Below are 24841 nucleotides of genomic sequence, written 5' to 3' on the forward strand. Positions count from 1 at the left end.
CCAGTTTCAGATTCTTCCCAGTTTGGGCGGAACTATCTGCTTCTGAGATCTTGCCTCAGCCCCAAGACTGACCGGGTCTTCTTGAGAAGGTAGAACAGTCCTAAATGCTGCTTGGAATTGATTATAGCTCCAGGCCATGATTTTTTTTTTTTTTTTTTTTGCGGTACGCGGGCCTCTCACTGCTGTGGCCTCTCCCGTTGCGGAGCGCAGGCTCCAGACGCGCAAGCTCAGCAGCCATGACTCACGGGCCCAGCCGCTCCGCGGCCTGTGGGATCTTCCCGGACCGGGGCACGAACCCACGTCCCCTACATTGGCAGGTGGACTCTCAACCACTGTGCCACCAGGGAAGCCCAGGCCATGATTTTTTGTTTTCAGCGTTATGTTGGGTGTATAACAGGTGCTCTGTGTTTCAGGCTGTGGTTTTTGAAGGCTCTTGGAATTACCTCCCTAATTGGATGTCAGGCTGATTCTGTCAGTTACTGTGTGACCTTGAGCAAAGTCTTAGCCTCTCTGTGCCTCAGCTTTTTTATCTGTAAAGTGAAAGTGATTTTCTAACCCATTTTACAAGGATTGTTTTGAGGTAAAATTTTTAGCACAGAGCCACATAGAAACAATAATATTGATTACTTAAAAAAAAAATCAGCCACACTAATGCTATTTACTGGTTGGATCACTGTTGTTTTGTTTTATCTTGTTTTGTTTAGTTTTCCCTCTTTCTCTACAAATATCTGCTGGTCTGAAAGCACAGCTTCGGGGCTTGACTACTGTTTTGGTTTGGTGCTTTGCATTGTGTTGCTCGCTATAGGTTGGTTGACCTTTTCTACCCACTAGTGGTATCAGGAAGGTTAAGGGGATGCTCCCGAAAATACTTGCTAGCTGAAATCCTCATGGTCTAATCATTTGGGGGAGATTTACAAATGTACTTTGAGTTCTGAGAAGTTCTGCAATAAAGAAACCTATTTAATCCCCCAATTTTCAGTTTTATTTTGTTTTATTTTTTGAGTGTGTGTTTACAATCCTGCAAATACACTCTGGCAAATATTAATATAAAGTTACTTCTGGGGGGCTTCCCTGGTGGCGCAATGGTTGAGAGTCCGCCTGCCGATGCAGGGGACACGGGTTCGTGCCCCAGTCCGGAAGGATCCCACATGCCGCGGAGCGGCTGGGCCCGTGAGCCATGGCCGCTGAGCCTGCACGTCTGGAGCCTGTGCTCCGCAACGGGAGAGGCCGCAGCGGTGAGAGGCCCGCGTACCGCAAAAAAAAAAGAAAAGAAAAGAAAAGAAAAAAGTTACTTCTTGGGAATTAGGGTAATTGCCAGTGTGGGAACAAGACCTAAGTGTATGACTAATCTCAGGCTGGTGGCTTTTTTTTCTGTCTGTGATCATGCTGCCTTCCCTGAAAATTCCCCACCCCGCAAGGTCAGTTTACACTGCCCTGTTCCAGGCCCTCTTCAGTGCACTCGGCCCCCTTCTCTCCACTCCTTTGGCGCTTCTGCTCCATGCACTGATTATGCCACCTTCTCTGTGCTGTATTTCCTATGGCCTTTATTTATATAACACTTCATATTATTATTTAGCTTTTAATCTTCCAGTAACACTAACTCAATTTGTCTTCTGATTTGATTTTTGAGGAGAGATTTTATCTGTTTCTCTCCAATGCTGAGAAATTCTGTGGTCCTTTCCTGCTGCCCCATGGATATAGGGACCGTGGAGAGCGGGTGGGATATACAGCTAAGCGAGACCCTGCTTGCTGCCATGCCCCTCTCCCCTGCCCCTGCCACGTCAACCTTTCCCTGCCTTAGAGCATCCATCCTGGCTGAGATGGAAACGCATCATTTGTGGGAAGCACTGATCCCTCTGGGTATTATTGTCAGGAAGTTGGTGACGACAATTCAGTCCTTTCTGTGAGGATGATTCCCATTTGGCCAAGCTACTGGGCATACACGGTATACCTGTTTGCTAGGGCTGCCATAAAAAACATCACAGACTGGGTGGCTTAAACAGCAGAAATTTATTTCTCACAGTTCTGGAGCCAGGAAATCCAAGATCAAGGGTCAGTTGGTTTGATTTCCTTCTGAGGCCCGTCTCCTTGGCTTGCAGATGGCTGTCTTCTTGCCATGTCTTCAAATGGCTTTTTCTCTGTATGCACTCATTCCTGGTGACTCCCTGTAGGTCTAAATCTCCTCTTCTTCTAAGACACCAACAGTATTGGATTAGGGCCTACCCATATGACCTCATTTCAACTTAATCACCTCTTAAAGGCCCTGTCTCCAAAGACAGTTACATTCTGATGTACTGGGGGTTAGAACTTCAACATATGAATTTAAGGAGAACACAGTTCAGCGCATAACACAGAAATGGCAAGAATTGGCTGTTTTATCCTCCACCTTTGGAAAAGGCAGAAAATGTGGCTGTCTGAGTCAGTCCACAGAGCCCTGGACACACACTGTCCTGTAACCTAGAGTTGTGAGACTCAGCTCTAACCTGTTTTTTGGCTATGGATAGTCCTGAAACTCAAGGAATTAATGGATTATTTAATTAAACCAATATTCACTGAGAATCTGGCATGTGCCTGTTCTAGACTCTGAGGATATTATCTAGCAGTGAACAACAAGACAAAAGTCACGGGGCTTCCCTGGTGGCGCAGTGGTTGAGAGTCCGCCTGCCGATGCAGGGGACGCGGGTTCGTGCCCCGGTCCGGGAGGATCCTACATGCCGCGGAGCGGCTGGGCCCGTGAGCCATGGCCACTGAGCCTGCGCGTCCGGAGCCTGTGCTCCGCAGCGGGAGGAGGCCACAACAGTGAGAGGCCTGCGTACCGCAAAAAAAAAAAAAAAAAAAAAAAAAAAGTCACGGCCCTCCTGGAGTTTCGATCAGTGAAATATTCAGCATGTCAAACGGTGGTGATTGCTGTGAGAGAAAAAAAAAGCAGGGGAGGGGATAGAGAGTACAGAGATGGGGATGGGGGTTGCATTTTAAATTAGGACAGGCAAGGAAGGCCTTACTGAGAAGGTGACTGTTTAGCAAGGACAGGAATAGTTGAGGGAGTGAGCCACGCCCATATCCAGTGGAAGGGGTGGAGGGAAGAGCAAGCACAATGGCCTTGAGGTGGGAACATGGCTGGTGATGGAGGAATAGCAAGGAGGCCAGTGTGGCTGCGATGGAATGAGTGTGGTGGAAGTAGCAGAAGATGACATAGAAGGGAATGGGGAGAGGGTGAGGGGCATGTAGGTCAGGGAACGACTTTATCTTTTACTACGAGTAAAGCCTGGTCTGGCTCCTGGGTTGATAATAATCTGTAAGGCGGCAAAAGTGGAAGCAGGCAACCTGTTGGGAAGCTGTTGCAATAATCCAGGTGAGCGAGAGAATGGTGACTCGGACCAGAGGGGGAGCATTGGAGGCGATGGGGGGGGTCCGGTTCTGGAAGTATTCCAGCATGGTCCTCTCAGCTAAGTGAGTGTATCTTGACGTTTGGAGTGTCCCCCCAACTCCAAGCAGGCCAGCCTCTTTACTGGCCTTTATTTATACTTGCGTTGATATATATGTGTACTATTCTCTAACCTGAAATATTCGTGTCCATCTTTCTGTTTCATGGAAACCTCTGAGATCCATCAAAAGTCCTGCCTCCCGTACAGAGCCTAGTCAAGTCAGTTGAATTTAATCCGGTTTACTACGTCTTTAATAGGCATTAGGTTTCCTTATTATGCTGAGGAATACTGAGAATGCAAAGGTTATGTTAAGATGTAGCTGGTATCTTCAAGGAACTTCTGGCTTTTGTCTTACTTATGTGTAGTAGGAGGGATAACTAAACATATCACCAGGATTCATTTGTTTATTCTACAAATTCAACATGGCCACTGGGAAGTCTAAGAGCCATTTGGAACTAGGACTCTTATACTCCTTTCCAAATCTGTTTCTTCCTAAATCTTCCCTATCTCATCATCCACCTAATTTCTTACCCCCCAACCAGGGGTATCCTTAATTATCTCCCTTATTTTTCACATTGAATTTATCGATGATTCCATTTTTAATATCCCCAGAATATATTCTAAAGCCAACTACTTTTTTTTTTTTTTTCCTGGCCACACTGTGTGGCTTGTGGGATCTTAGTTCCCTGACTAGGGATTGAGCCCAGGCCATCACAATGAAAGCAGCAAGTCTGAACCACTGGACTGCCAGGGAATTCCCCAACTACTTTTTTTTTTTTTTTTAATTTTTATTTTATATTGGAGTACAGTTGATTTACAATGTTGTATTAGTTTCAAGTGTACAGCAAAGTGATTCAGTTATACATCTACAAATATCCGTTCTTTTTCAGATTCTTTTCCCATATAGGTTATTACAGAATATTAAGTAGAGTCCCCTGTGCTATGCAGTAGGTCCAGTTGATTATCTATTTTATATATAGTAGTGTGTATATGTTAATCCCAAACTCCTAATTTATCCCTCCTCCCTACCTTTCCCCTTTGGTAACCATAAGTTTGTTTTCTGTGTCTGTGAGTCTGTTTCTGTTTTGTAAATAAGTTCCTTTGTATCATTTTTTTAGATTCCACATATAAGTGATATATGGTATTTGTCTTTCTCTGTCTGACTTACTTCACTTAGTATGCTAATATCTAGGTCCATCCATGTTGCCACAATGGCATTATTTCATTCTTCTTTTTTTTTTTTTTTGCGATACGTGGGCCTCTCACTGTTGTGGCTTCTCCCGTTGTGGAGCACAGGCTCCAGACGCGCAGGCTCAGTGGCCATGGCTTAAGGGCCCAGCTGCTCTGTGGCGTGTGGGATCTTCCTGGATGGGGGCACGAACCCGTGTCCCCTGCATTGGCAGGCGGACTCTCAACCACTGTGCCACCAGGGAAGCCCTATTTCATTCTTTTTTATGGCCGAGTAATATTCCATTTTATATTCCACATCTTCTTTATCCATTCCTCTGTCGATGGACATTTATGTTGCTTCCATGTCTTGGCTATTGTAAATAGTTAAAGCCAACTACTTTTCACTGTCCTTTGCTCACCACTCATGTCACCTTCGTCTCTTCTCTGGCCTCTGCAACATCCTCTTAAATTGTCCTTGCTCCACTTTAATTCTTGCCTCCATACAATCAGTTCTTAGCATAGAGACCAGAGAGACCTTTTAAAAATGTAAATATGTTATATAATGTTATTTCAGTTGCTTAAAGCCCCCCAGTGGCTTTTCACTACAATTGGAGTGAAATCCCAACTTTGTACCAAGGCGTCCAAGACCCCTCAAGGTGGCCCTTGCCTACCTGTCTGATTCCTATGATTCCCATGATTCCCACCCTCCTTCATTATTTTCTATTTACACTGACCTATATTATTATTACGGTTATTGTTTGTATTACCAATATAACAAGCATAAAATTTACCCTTTTAATGATTTTTAAGTGTACAATTCAATGATATTAAGTACATTCACATCACTTTGCAACTATCACCATTATCCATTTTCGGAATTTTTCATCATCCCAAACAGAGACTCTGTACCCATTAAACAATAACTCCCCATTTCTCCCTCCCCCCTAGTCCCTGGTAACCTCTACTCTCTGTCTCTGTCTCTGTGACTGTCTATTATATGTATCTCATGTAACGGTCTTTGTGTATATATGTGTGTGTGTGTGTTTGTTTTTGTTGCTTGAACATGTCAAAGTCATTGTCACCTATGAGTCTGTACTCCTGATTACAATGTCCACAGGGTTGGTTGCTTTCTGTCACTCACTTACTGGATACTGTAGTTGAGGTATCTCTACCCGTTGCCACCCCCAACTCCTCCGTCCCCACCGTACACTCAGTCTTTCTCTCATGGCCCTGTTTGATTTCTATACTAGAGTGTCCATTTATCAAGAGCCGGGCTCTTGCCTGTCTTGTTCATTGTTTCTCTAGTGCCTAGAACAATATTTGGTGCTAAGCAGAAATGAATAAACACACATTTATTATCTACAGTGTGCTGTGCGCAAGAGACATGAAAAGCGAATGAGACATGCTTCCTGCCCTCAAGGTTTGTGCTATTTTTATGAAGAAGACTGACACGCAAGCAAATAATTGTAGTAAACTTTTTTCTTTCTTTCTTTTTTTTTTTTTTGCTGTATGCGGGCCTCTCACTGTTGTGGCTTCTCCTGTTGCGGAGCACAGGCTCCGGACGCGCAGGCTCAGCGGCCATGGCTCACAGGCCCAGCCGTTCCGCGGCATGTGGGATCCTCCCGGACCGGGGCACGAACCTGTGTCCCCTGCATCAGCAGGCGGACTCCCAACCACTGTGCCACCAGGGAAGGCCCTGTAGTAAACATTTTAAATGACCATTGAAGGATGATCAAGTACTGTGGATGATAGTGTGTTTGTGGCTGTCGGGCTGGGGAGGTGTGGAGGAGTCAAGGAAGGCTTAACAGCATTGTTGATATTTGAATACATTTTGAAGGCAGACAAGGAGTTTCTAGACTGATGAGGACAGGGCATTCCTGTCAGAAGGATATGCATATTTATGTAATGGAAATTCTGCTAAAGAGGTAAAATGAAGTGCTGTGATGGTTCAACTCCAGCTAATGCTTCCTCCCTTGATCTCCAATAGTACTTAATACAAACACTCAGGGTGGCACTGGTTTCATTTCCTGTGCCAACTGCAGTTGCCTGGACTGTTGGGTTAAGAAGGATTCTGAGGCAGAGCTCAGTGGGAAAAAGTGCTATGATGGATTCACAATGCTGACATTTGTGGTTGCAGGGGAAACCGGAGGCTCTTGTACTGTGCTTTTGCTGAACCTGGCCACTGCTTTCTTTCATATTTAATAAACCAAATGTAGAATTTTACCATAAACATGGTGACTTTAAAGTAATAAAGCTATTTTCTGTTAGTTCCCCAACCTTTGCAAATAAATTAAAAGTCACATGCTATGTACTGTTATGTGATCTTTTGATCCTTACATCTAATTTTTTTAATGTATGGTGGTCTCATCTTCCTAGAAAAATCTTAGGCTTCCTGACATAAAGATTAAGGTTACACTTCTATTCTCCGCCCTCACTCCACCCTACCCCACTCTGCCTTGCTCTGGTGCTGGCTTAACACTGAGCACCCATAGGGGTATTCTGAACATTTGTCTGATTGCATTGACTTGTCGATGGTTTCATCATAATCAGACCAACTTCAGACATGTGGGAAACTTAACTGAAAATAGAGAATTGCCCTTATGACATACAACATGGCCCTGGTGATTCACTGCTTTTAACTTGTTCCCGGCTTTGCTCCAGAGTCTTGGTTGTCTTGCTCTGAGGGTCTTCTACAAGCTTATCACTGAGAAAGAAGAGACACATTGCACTGTGCTCGGTAATGCATATGGAAGTGCCCACGTTTCAATACCATGTCAACCTTTCATGGTAAGAAAGTTAATAAGTATATTAATTATGCAAACCTTCAAAAATATAGGTGAATAAAAAAGAAAAGAAGGCACCCTAAGCCTATCACAGTTAAGAGTTAACCACTATGAACATTCTGATATTTTGGCAAATATTCTTTTAGATATATAATGATATATGTTGAAAACAGTAAAAGTAGAACCATATTGTATATACTGTTGGGTAACCAGCATTTTTTAAACTTGATAGCATACCATAAACGTCTATAACATTAAATATCATAAAAGTTCATGTTAATGACTGTATATTGATTCAGTAAATAGATGCACAATATTTATTTATTCAGCCACCTCTGAGCATTTTTTTACTTGAGATATAATTGATATATAGCATTATATTAGTTTCAGGTGTACAACATGATTCGATATTTGTATATATTGTGAAGTGATCACCACAATAAAGCTAGTTAGCATCCATCACCTCACATAGTTACAATTTTTTTCTTCTTTTGGTGAAAACTTTTAAGATCCGCTTTCTTAGCAACTTTCAAATATGTAAAACAGGGGGCTTCCCTGGTGGCGCAGTGGTTGAGAGTCCGCCTGCCGATGCAGGGGACGCGGGTTTGTGCCCCGGTCCGGGAAGATCCCACATGCCGCGGAGCGGCTGGGCCCGTGAGCCATGGCCGCTGAGCCTGCGCGTCCGGAGCCTGTGCTCCGCAACGTGAGAGGCCACAACAGTGAGAGGCCCGCGTACCGCAAATATGTAAAACAGTATTATTAACCATAGTCACCATGCTGTACATTACTTCCCCATGACTTATTTATTTTATAACTGGAAGTTTGTACCTTTTGACCCACTTCACTCATTTCTCCAATCTTCCACCCCCTACCTCTAGCAGCCTGTGTGTCTGTGAGTTTATTTTTTGTCTTTTGAGTGTGTTTGTTTTTTAGATTCCACATATAAGTGAAGTCATACTGTATTTTGTCTTTTTTTTTTTTTTTTTTGGCTGTGCCACACGGCTGATAGGATTTTAGCTCCCCAACCCGGGCCCTCGGCAGTGAGAGCTCTGAGTTCTAACCACTGGACCGCCAGGTAATTCCCTGTCTTTCTTTGTCTGACTAATTTCACTTAGCACAGTGCCCTCAGGTTTCATCCATGTTATTGCAAATTGGGCAGGTTTTCCTTTGGTCATAATCCACACAGGAATAAACATCTTTGCATCAGATGTTTGTGAACATCCATGATTCGATGAAATGACTGTTAATATAGCTCATTCTGTGAGACTTTTATTGCAGGCAAACTCAATTCATTGAATGAGAGATGTTAACATTAATTTTAAGGGTTGCATTCAGGGGCAAATTAAATAAAACTGGTTTAGTCTCTTTCCCCTCCTCCTCAGTGCTTTTATAAGCTCTTCTACATCCTTCTTGAAACTTCTTATTTAGGAAGATTTGTTTATTAACTCATTCATTCATGTATTCAGTCACTTACCATTTACTAGAATTCTAAGTGCTTGATGTGTATTTTCTGTTTTTAACCAATGGAACATACAGAGAGGTGAGGAGAGTATAGAAAAGAAGAGCAATGTAGAAAAGAACAGGTTAAAAAGTATGAAAATGGAACAAGTAATTTTATGAAAATATGTTTTGGGGAGTTCACCCCCTTCCCCACAGTTTAAAGTAATTCACTACCTTCAGCCTCCACCTTAACAATGTAAGGACGTTAAAATACTAATCTGTTTACATTATAGGGAGTTTTTTCGGTATTTGTACAGTATTTTAAATTTTATTTTACTGTGGTAAGAACATTTTACATGGGATCTACCCTCTTAAATTTTTGAGTGTACAGTACATCATTGTTGACCATAGGCATGAAATTGTACAGCAGATCTCTACAGCTTATTCACTTGCTTGACTGAAACTCTATGCCCATTGATTCGTAACTCCCCATTTCCCTCTCCCCTCAGCCACTGGCAACCACCATCCGCTCTTTGATTCTATGAATTTGACTATTTTAGATATGTGGGCTCAGGCAGTATTTTGTCCTTATATGACTGGCTTATTTCCTGTAGCATAATGTCCTCAAGGTTCATCCATATTGTAGCATATTGCAAAATTTCCTTTATTTTAGGACTAAATAGTATTCCGTTGTATGTATATACCACATTTTCTTTATGCATGTATCTGGTGATGGACATTTAGGTTGTTCCCACATCTTGGCTATTGTGAATAGTGCTGCAATGAATTTAAGAATGCTAATATCTCTTCGAGATCCTGATTTCAATTGTTTTGGATAAGTACCCAGAAGTGGGATTGCTGGATCATATGGTAGTAATATTTTTAATTTTTTTTTTTTTTAAAGAGTAGCCAGGATGGCCCTTTATTTTATTTATTTATTTTTGGCTGTGTTGGGTCTTCATTTCTGTGCGAGGGCTTTCTCTAGTTGTGGCAAGCGGGGGCCACTCTTCATCGCGGTGCACGGGCCTCTCACTGGCACGGCCTCTCTTGTTGCAGAGCACAGGCTCCAGACGCGCAGGCTCAGTAGTTGTGGCTCATGGGCCTAGTTGCTCTGTGGCATGTGGGATCTTCCCAGACCAGGGCTCGAGCCCGTGTCCCCTGCATTAGCAGGCAGATTCTCAACCAATGCGCCACCAGGGAAGCCCATATTTTTAAATTTTTGAGGAATCTCTGTACTGTTTTTTAGAGCAGTTGTACCATTTTGCATTCCTACCAGCAGTGTGCAAGCATTCCAGTTTCTTCACATCCTTGCCAACTGTTGTCCTTCTTTTCTTTTTTTGATAATAGCCAATCTGACTGGTGTGAGGTGATAGCTCATTGTGGTTTTGATTTGCATTTTCCTGATGCTTAGTGACATTAAGCATTTTTTTATATACCTGTTGGCCATTTGCATGTTTTCTTTGGAGAAATGTCTATTCAAGTCCTTAGCTCATTTAATTAAATTAATTAATTAATTAATTATTTCACACACACTGTATTTTATTTTTACAAGAGATAAATAAACTGACACCAAGCATTGTAAATGGATGACCACAACAAAAGCAACAAGGATTGCAATTACCAAACATGAAACACACTCATACTATGTCATAATATTGACATTCAGTCCAGTAATCCTCCATTGTAACTGCTCCTTTACTTTGCAGTGAAAATTGATTTGTATATTTTCTGCCTCTGAGTCCTTGTGGGATTTTTTATTTTTATTCGAACAGAAAGTCACAAAAATTATAATCATCCTCATCAGTTCACTCGGTCCCATGTAATTAATTTTTTTTATCTTGATCTTTTGTTGGCACTTTTATGAATTCATCAGTTTTCCATTAGAGTTCTGAAAATGCTTATTCATTCAGTTCAGCAGGATAGTCAGTTACCAGAAACCTGTACTTGTCAGAGTCTTTTCCATGAATTCCTTGAAGATGAAACCCTTTTTTTTTTTTTTTTTTTTTGCGGTACGCGGGTCTCTCACTGTTGTGGCCTCTCCTGTTGTGGAGCACAGGCTCCGGACGCGCAGGCTCAGCGGCCATGGCTCACGGGCCCAGCCGCTCCGCGACATGTGGGATCTTCCCGAAACGGGGCACGAACCCGTGTCCCCTGCATCGGCAGGCGGACTCTCAACCACTGCGTCACCAGGGAAGCCCGAAACCCTTTTATAGGAACATTTTTGCGAAACCATCAGAGTACACCCAGAACTGTCTGTAAATGACAAAAGACTTAAAAATGACCACAGTTAAAGATTTGATGAAAGTTCATAATAATGCAATTGACAAGGAAATTTAGTTATTTCTGAGATATACATTTTAAAGTAATAACTAGAATTATGACTTATAACATTATACCAGAACATATAAGATTTTTAGAAATTTCATGTAATGTCTGAAACATTTATATTAACATGTTTCCATACAAATAACCCAAAGAAAGTTTAGTATTAGTTTTTTGTTTGTTTGTTTGTTTATACTGCAGGTTCTTATTAGTCATCAATTTTATACACATCAGTGTATACATGTCAATCCCAATCGCCCAATTCAGCACACCACCATCCCCACCCCACCGCAGTTTTCCCCCCTTGGTGTCCATACGTTTGTTCTCTACATCTGTGTCTCAACTCCTGCCCTGCAGACTGGTTCATCTGTACCATTTTTCTAGGTTCCACATACATGCGTTAATATACAATATTTGTTTTTCTGACTTACTTCACTCTGTATGACAGTCTCTAGATCCATCCACGTCTCAACAAATGCAAGTCCTTAGCTCATTTTAAAATCAGGTTATTAGTTTTATTACAATTGAATTGTTGGAATTCCTTATATATTTTGGAGATTCACACCTTATCAGATATATGGTCTGTAAGTATTTTCTCCCATTCCACAGGCTGCCTTTTCACTCTGTTGATTGTTTCCTTTGCAGAACAGAAGCTTTTTAGTTTGATATAGTCCCACTTATTTATTCATGTTTTTGCTGCCTTTGCTTTCCATGTCATATCCATGAAGTCATTGTCAAGATCAATGTCATGAAGCTTTTCCCCTGTATTTTCTTCTAGGGTTTTTACAGTTTTGAATCTTATGTTTAAGTCTTTAATCCATTTTTAATTGGTTTTCATTTGTGGTATAAGATAAAGGTCCAGTTCTTTCTTTTGCATGTTTTGCCAGCACCATTTTTTGAAGAGACTGTCCTTTCCCCATTGTGCGTTCTTGGCATCCTTGTCAAAGATTAGTTGACAAAATACACGTGGATTTACTTCTGGGCTCTCTGTTCAGTTCCATTGGTCTATATGGCTGTCTTTTTGCCGCTACCATACTGTTTTGATTACTGTAGCTTTGCAGTATAGTATGAAATCAGGAAATGTGATGCTTCCTCTTTCTCAAGATTTTCTTGCCTATTTGTCATCTTTTGTGGTTCCATATGAATTTTAGAGTTTTTTTTCTATTTCTGTAAAAAGTGCCATTGAGATTTTGATAGAAATGTATTGATTCTATCGATTGCTTTGGGTAATATGGACATTTTAATAACATTAATTCTTCCAATCAATGAACATAAGATATTTTTCCATTTGTTTGTGTCTTGTTTAATTTCTTTCATCAATGTTTTGTAGTTTTCAGCATACAAGTCTTTCACCTCCTTAGGTAAGCTTAATCCTAGATATTTTATTCTTTTGGTGCTATTGTAAATTGGATTGTTTTCCTAATTTCCTTTTTGTATAGTTCATTGTTAGTGTACAGAAATGCAGCTGATTTTTTGGTATTTTGATTTTGTATCCTGTAACTTTACTGAATTTTTTGATTAGTTCTGACAATTTTTAATAGAGTTTTTAGGGTTTTCTAGATATAAAGTTATGTCATCTGCAAACAGAAAATTTTACTTCTTCTTTTCTGATTTGGATGCCTTTTATTTATTTTTCTTATCTAATTCATCTGGCTAGGACTTCCAGTACGATGTTGAGAGTGGGTATCCTTGCCTTGCTTCTGATCTTAGAGGAAAATCTTTTAGTTTTTCACTGTTGGGTATGATGTTAACTATGGACTTTTCATATATGGCCTTAATTATGTTGAGGCAATTTCCTCTAATTCTAGTTTGTTGAGAGTTTTTATCATGAAAGGATGTTGAATTTTGTCATCCATTGAGATGGTCATGTGATTTTTATTCTTCATTCTATTAATGTGGCATATCACTTTAATTGATTTTTGTGTGTTAGACCATCCTTGCATCCCACGGATAAATGCCTCTTAATCAAGGTATATGATCCTCTTAATGTGCTGTTGAATTCAGTTTGCTAATATTTTGTGAGGACTTTTGCATCTAAACTCATCAGGGATATTGACTTATAGTTTTCATGTAGTGTCTTTGTCTTGCTTTACGATCAGGGTAATGCTAGCCTCATAAAATAAGTTTGGCAGTGTGCCCTCCTCTTCATTTTTTTGGAAGAGTTTGAGAAGGGTTGGTGTTAATTCTGACTTAAATGTTTGGTAGAATTCTCCTGTAAAGCCATCTGGTCCTGGACTTTTCTTTGGGAAATTTTTGATTACTGATTCAATCTCCTTACTAGTTATAACACTGTTCAGACTTTCTTTCTTTAGTCCTCTGGGGATCTCCTTGGAAAAGTTGGGGCTCTGAACGCATGAACCAATCTCTTCGCTCTGAGTGAAATTGAGGGGTAGGTTAGCTCTTCCTAATTATGCTATGCCAGGAGCAGTGTCTCTTGTGAGAGGTGTCCCGAACCTCAGTACTGAATTGGTGAGTCTGGTTTTACATTCTCCTGGGTGCAGGAAACTTTCGGTTGGTTTCTGATTTCTCACAAAGGGAAATTGTCCGTAAATTGTTGCTGAACTGGTGTGTTTGTCAAGGGAAGGAGGACTTTTTACTCTACCATCTGGCTGACTTTACTCCTCTGGGGAGGGAGATATTTTTAACTACCCTTAATTTTTCTCATAAAATTTTAATACTAAAGATAGTTTTGGGGGGCTGATATTCAGAATACTTATTGTAAATGATTTATAGTAATTTTATTGACATTAATTTATTCCATTTAGATAATTTGAAATTCCCTATTTCAATAAATGCCGAGCCCTGTATAACATTGAAGGGAGGCCGTGGAAATCTGTATCTTTACTACATTCCAAGTAAGTCCAAAGTTTTGTTTTTGTAGATTACAATTAAAAGGGTTCCAGAAATATCAATGAAAAATGATGGTGTTCTAAATGTACATGTATTAGTTTTCTCTTGCTATGTAACAAATTATCACAATCTTAATGGCTTAAAACAGGACATATTCTTTATCTCATAGTTTTTGTATGTCAATAGTCTGGGCATGGCTTACCCGTGTCAGCTTCAGGAGGTCTCCCACAAGGCTGCAATTAAGGTGTTGGCCAGGGTTTCTTCTGAAGGCTCAACTAGGGAAGGACCCAATTCTAAGCTTATGTGGCCATTGACAGTGTTCAGTTTCTGTCTGACTGTTGGCCAGCCCTCGGTTCCTTGTCATGTGGGCCTTTTCATCATGGCTTCTTGTTTCCCTGAAGTTAGCAAGGGGGACAGTTAACTAACAAGATAGAAGTCACAGTCTCATGTAGCCTAATGAAAGTGCCACCCTATCACCAAGTCAGTAGGCTAGCTCATACTCATGAGGAGGGATTCCATAATGGCATGGTAAAAATGGAAATAATTAGAAACTTCTAACCATCTACCAGGTATATCCATTGTCAGTCATTAGATATTCAGCTGATACGTAAACTTGGGTTTCCATGAGTCAAAGATTTGTGTCTGAGCAAACAAGGACATTTTTTCCTAAAGGTGACCTTTCTAGAAAAAAATATGATGATGATGATGATATGAAAAAAGACAATGATTTTTGTTTTGTTTTGTGTTATTTCTTCTTTTTCCTCTCTATGATTTTACTTGCCATCATCTTATAAAAGTTAATTGGGTGATGGTGATAGCATTGGGCTGGATCTGAGTGTTTGTGAAAACGCACAAAAGTTTCCTCCTCTCCTACCGGTCAGCTGTTGCCTGTAAGGATCCCCGGAAATTCAGTTGTAATCATCATCATTATCATTATTGTTTTCATGATCACTATTATCGTTTACATCCTAGCTTATATTTGGAGCTTATACTTTAAAATGTGCTTTTACATAAATAAACTAAAGAAACATAACCCCCTGATTTTAGTTCTCCAGCTTACAGGAAAAAAGGTAGTTGAGAATCTAGAAATGGTAGACGACAAACTTATGCTTTAATTTCCCTGAAAACCTGTATCTTGATACTTTGTTTCTGCATTCATTTAGTCATTAAAAAATACTTAGTAAATGTGTAGTTTATTTCAAGTATTATGCTAGGTGCTGTGAATTCATTGATAAATAAGACATTCTCTTGACCTTCAAGAATCTCTCAGTGCAATAGGAGAGACAGATGTGTAGATAATACAGTATGATAAGTGAAATGCTAGCAATAAGGCTTAGTGGTAGCACAGAGGAAAGAACAATGAGCTACTTGCTCCACTTTCTTGGCCAAGGGTGAAATAAATAATCTAAACTTTTTTTTTTTTTTACTGAAGTATAGTTGATTTACAATACTATATTGAGTTCAGGTGTACAACATAGTGTTTCAGTACTTTTACAGATTATACTCCATTTAAAGTTATTACAAAATAATGGCTATATTTCCCTGTTCTGTATGATATATCCTTGTTGCTTATTTTATACATAGTAGTTTGTATCTCTTAATCCCCTAAAATAATCTAAATTTTTGCCCAACAAAGGCTCTACAATTTCTTCCTCTTTTCTCAGGTTTTGTTTTCTGGTCTATGTGGGGTGCTTTACTTCTAGGTGTTTGCAAAAGTGATTATTTACATAATGAATGACCTCATTTTCAAGTGAGCCCCTTCCCCTTAACACACAGGAAGCAGGCCTTCCAGATCCAAGTAATAATAATACAACACAGTTTCACTTAGGGTTCTCTGAAAAGCAGATACCAAGAAGGAATTAGACATACAAAGGATTTTTGGGGGGAAATGTTTGTGAACAATAAAGGAAAGAGGAAGCTAGAGCAGGCAAGGAGAGGATGCAGGTTGAAGTGTTGGTCTGATACCTTTGAAATGAGAGAGAAGGAAGGAGAATTTGGTAGGATGGTCATCAGACCAAAATGCATCCCTGAGACATCCTCAGCCAGGTCAGTGGGGAGTCTTAGAGCAACGATCGCCTGTCACACATGTCCCATGATAGTGTCCTTGTTGTGCTCTGTCATTATAGGAGTAGACTGTTCGAGTCTGACCTCCGGATGAGTGCTAAGATATATCTGAAAGTGCAGTAGCTGGTGGCTGTCTGCCCACTGCCCTCCTCCACACAGATTCTTTGGAAGGAAGTTTTAAGCAGTACACCTCCATGGCCATCGCAAATACCCTAATCACTTACTAAATATGACATTTATATAACATGATATTAATTCAGTAATGAAAGAATGATTCAGTCATGGTTTTTTTTTTTTTTTTTTTTTTGCGGTACGCGGGCCTCTCACTGCTGTGGCCTCTCCCGTTGCGGAGCACAGGCTCCGGACGTGCAGGCTCAGCGGCCATGGCTCACGGGCCCAGCCGCTCCGCGGCATGTGGGATCTTTCTGGACCAGGGCACGAACCCGTGTCCCCTGCATCGGCAGGCAGACTCTCAACCACTGTGCCACCAGGGACGCCCTGAGTCATGGTTTTTTATGATGCTTTGCAGTTATGACCTGAGTTTCCCTAGAATATACTAGAACATCTGTATAAAATGTGGGCCACATTCATAGAAATCAACCTTATTTTTGTGGCCCTATCTCTACTTAAATTCAGTAAGAGCTATAAGAGCAATCTTGTACCAAAAATAGGCTGGAAATGGAAATGATTTGAGACTTCATAGCCTTGCTAATAAATTATATGTCACTATTAACTAATTGACATATACAGCTTATATACATATAAGCCTTCCTCAATGTTATTTTCAGAAGTTCCCAAAGTTGTGTTAGGTGAGCTCAAAAACAGTCTTCTTTGCTAAATCCCTGAGAGCCACCATGTTTCTTGTCTCTCACTCCAACACCCACATTGATATCTCTGGCCTGCTGAGCCACGCAAGTGGTACCTCACTTCAACCACTGTTCACATGCCTAACATGACCACAGTGATATCTAAGGGCAAGAAGCTTCTCAAGATGTAAAGGGTTGAGATGTCAAAGCAGCACTTCCTTTCTTGGAATCATTGAAGACTGGAATCATGGTGTGTTCCACACAGAAATGGAAGAAGATTCTTTGTTCTGCATTATCATTGGATGCCACGCTACCATGTGCTTGTATCTCAAGGGATCCCTTCAGCTCTTCAACTTCTATACACATCCCTGCTTTGAGAAAGGTTCAGGTCCATGTCCATGGCGTGGGCCACGGGGCCACTGTTTGAAACAGACTGTATAACATTCTTTTTCTCTACACTTTACCCTGAAAGTAGAGAAGTGGAGACAAGTAAGGAAGTTTGGTGGTACTTTAGGCTCAGAGTAACGAGAGGCTGCATTAAGATAGTGGTAATGGGGATAAAAGGGACACCAGTAGGATTGACCGGGATTAGGAATTCTAGTGCTGATTTGGTGATGAAGATAAGGAAATCAATTTTGGATCTTTTGGGTGTGGTAATAAGTGACATTTGAGTAGAGATATTGAATGCACACAGGAGACAGATGCTTAAAAGAAAAGTTGAGACTAAAGATGATGATTTGGGAGTTATTACCCTATGTGGTATTTAAAGATGGGGAGAGTGTGCAGTGTGAAAATTGAGAAGCACTGAGATTAGAATCCTAAGAAAGATGAGTCAGTGAGCTAGACTGGGGAGAGGAGTCAGAACGCAGAACGGTTGGAGGACAACAAGAAGAGAGTGGTAGCGCCAACACCAAAGGGAGGACAGGGTTTTGAGGAAGGAGCTAGCAGTTCTGTTCTGCATAGCCAAGTTCAAGGTAAAGATGGAAAAACTTTTTTTAAATTTTTATTATGGCTACAATAAGTCATGGTGACCTTATTAGGAAAATACTTTCCATGAGGTAGTGGTTACAATAATTGTTTTCATTATAAAAAAGACTGTGCATCTTGTCCAGTTGGGACAACTGAGTAACTTAGAAGAGTTGAGCAAAATGCATTTCTTCCTGGAATTTTCCATCTTCATTGGTAATAAAGAGATCCTGAGGAAATAATAAATAGCTCATCTATTTAATTTTTAATCAAAAGGTTAAATTTTGTTCTCCAAGAAATCTTTCATCAAAACAACCTTCCTGGGCTTCCCTGGTGGCGCAGTGGTTGAGAATCCGCCTGCCAATGCAGGGGACACGGGTTCGAGCCCTGGTGTGGGAAGATCCCACATGCCGCGGAGCAACTAGGCCCGTGAGCCACAACCACTGAGCCTGCGCGTCTGGAGCCTGTGCCCCGCAACAAGAGAGGCCACGACAGTGAAAGGCCCGCGCACCGCGATGAAGAGAGGCCCCCGCTTGCCGCGACTAGAGAAAGCCCTCACACAGAAACGAAGACCCAACACAGCCAAAAATAAATAAATGAATTTATAGAAAAAAAAAAACAACCTTCCTTTCCCTTCTCTCTCTTTTGAATTTCCTAGTGGAACTATGACTACAACTAGAAATTTTATATTTTCATTTGATAGTTTTCTCAAAAATATAGGTTATTCTATTTTTAGGCATAGCCCACATAATTCTCACTGTGGAACATTCTATTTGATTACAATCAACTAGTGGCCCTCTCAGAACTTCAGTTTTCTCATCTACAAAACAGGATAATAATATCCACATTATAGGTAGTTGTCATAATTAAATGAAATAATGTAGGAAAAGCACAGGGCATATTTTAAGTATACAGTAAATGTTGGTTATTAAATATTTATTAAAAATACCTTATTTGAGTGGCTAATGAAATTTTTTTCTTTTTAAGGAAGAGACATAAAAAGCTTATATTTCAATATCTATGTATCTTTTAAGTCCGTGAATTTCCCAGTGCGCAAAGAAGTTATTTGCCGAGGATCTGATGATGATTATTCTTTTTGCAGAGCTCTGAAGGGAGGTAAGCATTCAATTCGTTTTACCCTCAGAATAGAGTATAATACCTTATGAGAACGCTATGAAAATTAAATACATTAAAAATGTGAAGTTCCTTTCCTGATAATAATTCTTTATTTCCATCCAAAGTTTTTCTTTTAGCAGTTTAAACGATATTTTACAATTATGTTACTGGATTGTTATTAAGATGACACTTATTTGGTGTGTTTGAAGGGATATTAAAATTTTTACCTTACTCAGATTAATACTGTATATTTACCCTTGGTTATGGTTCTCTGTTTCTAAATATTACATTTATTATTTTTCATAAAAACACAATAGATTTTTCTATGCACTTACATTCGTTCCCTCAGTGTCTTTTCTCCCCTTTTTTCCACCCTGGAATTATTCACAGAATCATAAAACTTCAAACTTTAGGAACTTAAAGGTCACTTATTGCAAACCCATGAATTTTTCCTTAATAATTTTTAAACTAGCATTTTTAATAGTTTAAAAAATTCTATATATCATATTGTTACATTACCAAAAATTAGAAAATGAAAACAATCAAAAAGTCACAGAATCAAAAAATTCTACAATCATATTGTCATATTACCAAAAATTAGAAAATGAAAACAATCAAAAGGTCACAGGGCTTCCCAGGTGGCGCAGTGGTTGAGAGTCCGCCTGCCGATGCAGGGGACACGGGTTCGTGCCCTGGTCCGGGAAGATCCCGCGTGCCGTGGAGCGGCTGGGCCCGTGAGCCATGGCCGCTGAGCCTGTGCGTCCGGAGCCTGTGCTCCTCAACGGGAGAGACCACAACAGTGAGAGGCCCACGTACCAAAAAAAAAAAAAAAAAAAAAAAAAAAAGTCACAGAATCATATTTCTAAGAACATTTTGGAGTATTTTGTTCTCATTTTTAAATTCATGCATATTGTTATGCAGTTGTAAGTATACTGTACTATAATTATTTTCTCTTTAAAAATTAATTAATTTAATTATTTGACCAGATAATCCATGTGGTTTAAAAATCAGAGTATAAATGTTACATAATGAAACCTCTCCCTTAGTGGGTATGCCCTGGTTTACTTAACTATTTTCCTATTAGACATTTAGTTTTCTTCTGATATTTCTACTATTATAAATAATATTATAATGCATATATAAATATTCTCATATTTTAAATTTGAATATTCTCATGTTTGGAAGAAGGAGTTAACACATAACTCCAAGGGAGATTCCTGAGCTTAAATGGTATGAATCTATGTGGTTTTGTTTACATAAGGCTGAATTACTTTTCTGAAAGATTGTCTCAGTTTATACATTGTACCACCGGCAATGTATACGTATAGTAGTTTAATCTCTGTCTTGTTAACATTGGGCATTATCATTTTATTTTTTAAAAGTTTTATTGGGTTATAATTGATTTACAATGGTGTGTTAGTTTCTGCTTTATAATAAAGTGAATCAGCTATACATATACATATATCCCCATATCCCTCCCTCTTGCATCTCCCTCCCACCCTCCCTATCCCACCCCTGTAGGTGGTCACAAAGCACCGAGCTGATCTCCCTGTGCTATGCGGCTGCTTCCCACTACCTATCTATTTTACATTTGGTAGTGTATATATGTCCATGCCACTCTCTCACTTTGTCCCAGTTTACCCTTCCCCCTCCCTGTGTCCTCAAGTCCATTCTTTATGTCTTCAGAACCATTTTTTTTTTAGATTCCATATATATGTGTTAGCATATGGTATTTGTTTTTCTCTTTGTGACTTACTTCACTCTGTAAGACAGTCTGTAGGTCCATCCACCTCACTACAAATAACTCAATTTCATTTCTTTTTATGGCTGAGTAATATTCCATTGTATATATGTGCCACATCTTCTTTATCTATTCATCTGTTGATGGACATTTAGGTTGCTTCCATGTCCTGGCTATTGTAAGTAGAGCTGCAATGAACATTGTGGTACATGACTCTTTCTGAATTATGGTTTTCTCAGGGTATAGGGCATTATCATTTTAAAAAAGAAGTTTTTAAAAAATTTTATTAGGTTAAAAAACTTAAGCCTAATTGTTTTTTTAAAAAATAAATTTATTTATTTATTTTTGGGTGTGTTGGGTCTTCATTTCTGTGCAAGGGCTTTCTCTAGTTGCGGCAAGCGGGGGCCTCTCTTCATCGCGGTGCACGGGCCTCTCACTTTTGTGGCCTCTCTTGCTGCGGAGCACAGGCTCCAGACGCGCAGGCTCAGTAGTTGTGGCTCACGGGCCTAGTTGCTCCACGGCATGTGGGATCTTCCCAGACCAGGGCTCGAACCCGTGTCCCCTGCATTGGCAGGTGGATTCTCAACCACTGCGCCACCAGGGAAGCCCCCAAGCCTAATTGTTTTTTATTAACATTTTTAAAATTACTATTGCAGTTGAATGTTTTCCCCTATAATTATTTACCAGTAACCAGTGCCCTCTCTTGTTTAAAAGCAGATTTCAGGTAGTTTACATGCATACGTTAATTTGAGCAACATAACGTAAATTAGATAGACAAAAATTAGTTGGGACAAAAATGGAAAATAACGGTAGAGAATTAATGGAATGAGAGTAATATAAAAATTCTTGACAGAAAGGCTTATACTTGTTTTGACAGGGACATCAATTGGATTATACATTTTTTAGCAGTCAATAAAAAAAAAAGTTTCTGGGAGTTCCCTAGTGGTCCAGTGGGTGGAACTCTGCGCTTTCACTGCCGAGGGCCCATATTCGATCCCTGCTTGGGGAACTAAGATCCCACAAGCTGTGCAGTATGGCCAAAAAAAAAAAAGTTTCTAAGTAAACCAATCTACTTGCTATGCAAATGAAGCTTCAAGATATGTCTCCCAGCCAACCAACTCTCCTCATCTCTAACTTGTCTGCCACTCCCAAGCCACATACACATTGTGGAGCTGGCATTGCTTATGAGTCTGGGCTCAGAGCCATAAACACCTGAGTCAGTGTCCCAGCTTTTCCACCTATCAGCAATGTGACCTTGGGTGTTATTTAACCTCTATCAACCTCGTTTTCCTCATCTGGGAAATGGGGACGGTGAAACCTATTTTACGTGGTTTTAAGGATTAAATTAGAGAATGTGCGTTAAAAAGCTTAGTACAGGTGCTCAGCGTGAGAATTCTAGAATTATGGTGATTAAATATTCATGTGCATAATAGGATTCTTCTTTTGTTCCTGACTTTATTTATAGTCCTGTCATTTTTATAAGTGAGGAAACCGATGTCTGCAGTGGTTCAGTAACGTGCCCTTGGTCATCTGGAGATCTGGTAATGGAGTAGCCTCCTAACTCTTAAGAACTACTCTTCCACTGGCCATGCTTTCTCTCCCTTTGAAAGAAATCCTCGGGACTTCCCTGGCGGTCCAGTGGTTAGGACTCCACGCTTCCACTGCAGGGTGCATGGGTTCAATCCCTGGTCAGGGACCTAAGATCCTGCAAGCCTGCGCTGTGGCCTAAAAAAAAAAAAAAAAAAAAAAAGAAACCAAAACAACAACAACAACAAAAAAGAAAGAAATCCTCTTGGTAGATTACTGTTGTTTTAAAAAATGTCCATTTCTCTCATACAACAGCTTTACAATTATTTCACTTAATCTCTGTGGGATTATATTGACATTTATGTGACTTTTCAAGGTTTCACTTTCTAGAGATCAAAGATGTATCAGACTCAACCCAGCCTGCCTGCTTCTTCCCACCTCCCCTCCCTGCCTTCCACAAACATCTGTTGAACCTAATTTGAGCGAGTCATGATTTAGGTTGTGGTGATCCAAAGTTGAATGATAGGTTCTCCCTCTTCAGAAGGTCACTCTGTTCTGGGAAAAAATAGTCATGGGAACAAATGTTACAAGGAAATGTCATAAATGCTAATAGATTATATGCTCTTAGTCTTAACTGCATAGTTACCAACTTACTGTGACAGGAGAACTCAGATAAGGCTTCAGAGAGTCTTTTATTAGAATCTTGAGTCTGAGAACATCAGAGAGTGAGGAAAAAGGACATTCCCTGAGAGGAAACAGCATATGCAAACGTATCTAGCTACGAAGGAATATGTTTTATTTGGGGAGTATCTTTTTTGTAGCTGGAGCAGAATGTGTTTGTGGGGAATTGCTGGAGGTGAGCCTAGAAAAGGGGGAAGGAGCCAACATGTAAGTCATGCATAAAATATTGCCCTGTATCTTGTTGTTAGTGGGTGGGGATGACCCACTGAGATTTCCATTTTTGCACATAACTAAGGTCCTTATGGAAGTGTTACTGACCAGGGTTCTTAGCCTTCCCTGATTGATAGAAATTGATAAGAGGGACTTCCCTGGTGATGCACTGGTTAAGAATCTGCCTGACAATGCAGGGGACACGGGTTCGAGCCCTGGTCCGGGAAGATCCCACATGCCACAGAGCAACTAAGCCCGTGCGCCACAACTACTGAGCCTGCACTCTAGAACCCGTGAGCCACAGCTGCAGAAGCCCGTGCGCCTAGAGCCTGTGCTCCGCAACAAGGGAAGCCACCGCAGTGAGAAGCCTGCGCACCGCAACAATGAGTAGCCCCTGCTCGTAACAGATTCCCTTGCTCGCTCCCTACCCGAGGTGGGGCGAGCTGGCCAGGGGTCGGCCAGAGGCGTGGCTTAGGTGGTCTGCCCACTCCTTAGGTGGTGGTGTGTGCAGGGGGAATGTGCAGTACCCTGCTTTTGCTCCTGACACCCAGTTTTTGCTTCCGGCTCTTCAGAAGTGGCAGTTGGGGTTTTTTTTGGCCTTTTTGTATCTTGTTGTCCATAATTTGCCCCAACTGGGCCTGCATGCAGTTATTTTTCCTCCCTTACAGTTTCTCTATGCTTTGTTGCTGGAGGAGACGTTAGTCCAGGTGCAAGCACTGCAGCAAAGGGTCCCAGGTCCCAGCCTGTCTCAAAAGGAGGTGGGGTTGGCTGAGGCAAGAAACTTGGATGGAAGGAAACACAGCTGGGAGGCTGTTGAGGGACCATGAGGGCGGCCCTGGGAGTAAAGAGGAGGAGATGAAAGAGAGCGTATTGAGGAACAGGACAGGTGGGAAGTGCTGACTGATCTCATGTGGCAGGAAAACATTAGATCAATCAACAACTGCTCCAGGGCCGTTGACTGGATGGACGGAAGTGCCATTATCAGCAATGATGTGTGCAAAAGGAAGGGGCAGATTTTTAAAGAGAAGGATAGCGAGTTCTGGTTTGGCAGGTTGGGCTCAAGGTCATTTGGGAACATTGAAATAAACATGTCCATCTGGCAGCCGAATATATGCGCTTAGAGCTCAGGACATTCTGATTTAAGAAGCATTGATGCTGTCAACTGTCCCTTGAAAATTTGGGAATCAAATGAGTAAGGAACATACTTACCAACTTTTAAAATAACTTTCCTTTTTTTAGTTGTTACAAAGGTCATACATTTTTAGGATATGATATTTAGAAAATATGGGCAAGTGAACATAAAATAAAAATTACACATAATCATTCCACTTCTTTTATTTTTAAAAAATATTTAATTAATTAATTAATTAATTTTGGCTGCGCCGGGTCTTAGTTGCGGTACGTGGGATCTTCATTGCGGCATATGGACTCCTTAGCTGCGGCGTGCATGTGGGATCTAGTTCCCTGACGAGGGATCGAACCTGGGCCCCCTGAATTGGGAGCACAGAGTCTTACCCACTGGACCATGAGGGAGGTCCCTCCACTTCTTACACACACACACACACACACACACACACACACACACACACCCCTTCATTTCTTTCAAAAACACATTTATGAATAAATAAATGGATATTTCAAAGGTGTTTTAAACTTAATAAGTCTGTTAGCCCTATTTTCAGGATTTTGCAAGGGTTGCTGTAACAAGGTACCACAAACTGGGTGGCTTAGAACAACAGA

General features: G+C 40.6%; 1 protein-coding gene and 1 long non-coding RNA gene across 3 annotated transcripts in view; one reads left to right on the top strand and one right to left on the bottom strand.

Annotated features, from left to right (window-relative positions):
• Positions 1 to 24841, top strand: part of LY96 (lymphocyte antigen 96) — a 31211-nt gene that overhangs the window by 488 nt on the left and 5882 nt on the right. Inside the window, exons 2-4 of one of the 2 annotated variants that reach the window (XM_032610127.1) lie at positions 7257 to 7382; positions 13906 to 13995; positions 18814 to 18942. In XM_032610127.1, the coding sequence (XP_032466018.1) occupies positions 7367 to 7382; positions 13906 to 13995; positions 18814 to 18942 (235 nt within the window). In that variant the 5' untranslated portion in view covers positions 7257 to 7366. The remainder of the gene's footprint in view (positions 1 to 7256; positions 7383 to 13905; positions 13996 to 18813; positions 18943 to 24841) is intronic. The other variant, XM_032610126.1, reaches the window with a different exon arrangement.
• On the bottom strand, positions 348 to 15872 carry LOC116742467. The gene is made up of 3 exons (XR_004346468.1): positions 15860 to 15872; positions 15091 to 15093; positions 348 to 892 (listed from the first exon to the last, which is right to left on the bottom strand). It is a non-coding gene; the product is annotated as an uncharacterized LOC116742467 (long non-coding RNA).

Source organism: Phocoena sinus, chromosome 17 (genome assembly GCF_008692025.1).
Source record: "Phocoena sinus isolate mPhoSin1 chromosome 17, mPhoSin1.pri, whole genome shotgun sequence".
NCBI lineage: Eukaryota > Metazoa > Chordata > Mammalia > Artiodactyla > Phocoenidae > Phocoena > Phocoena sinus.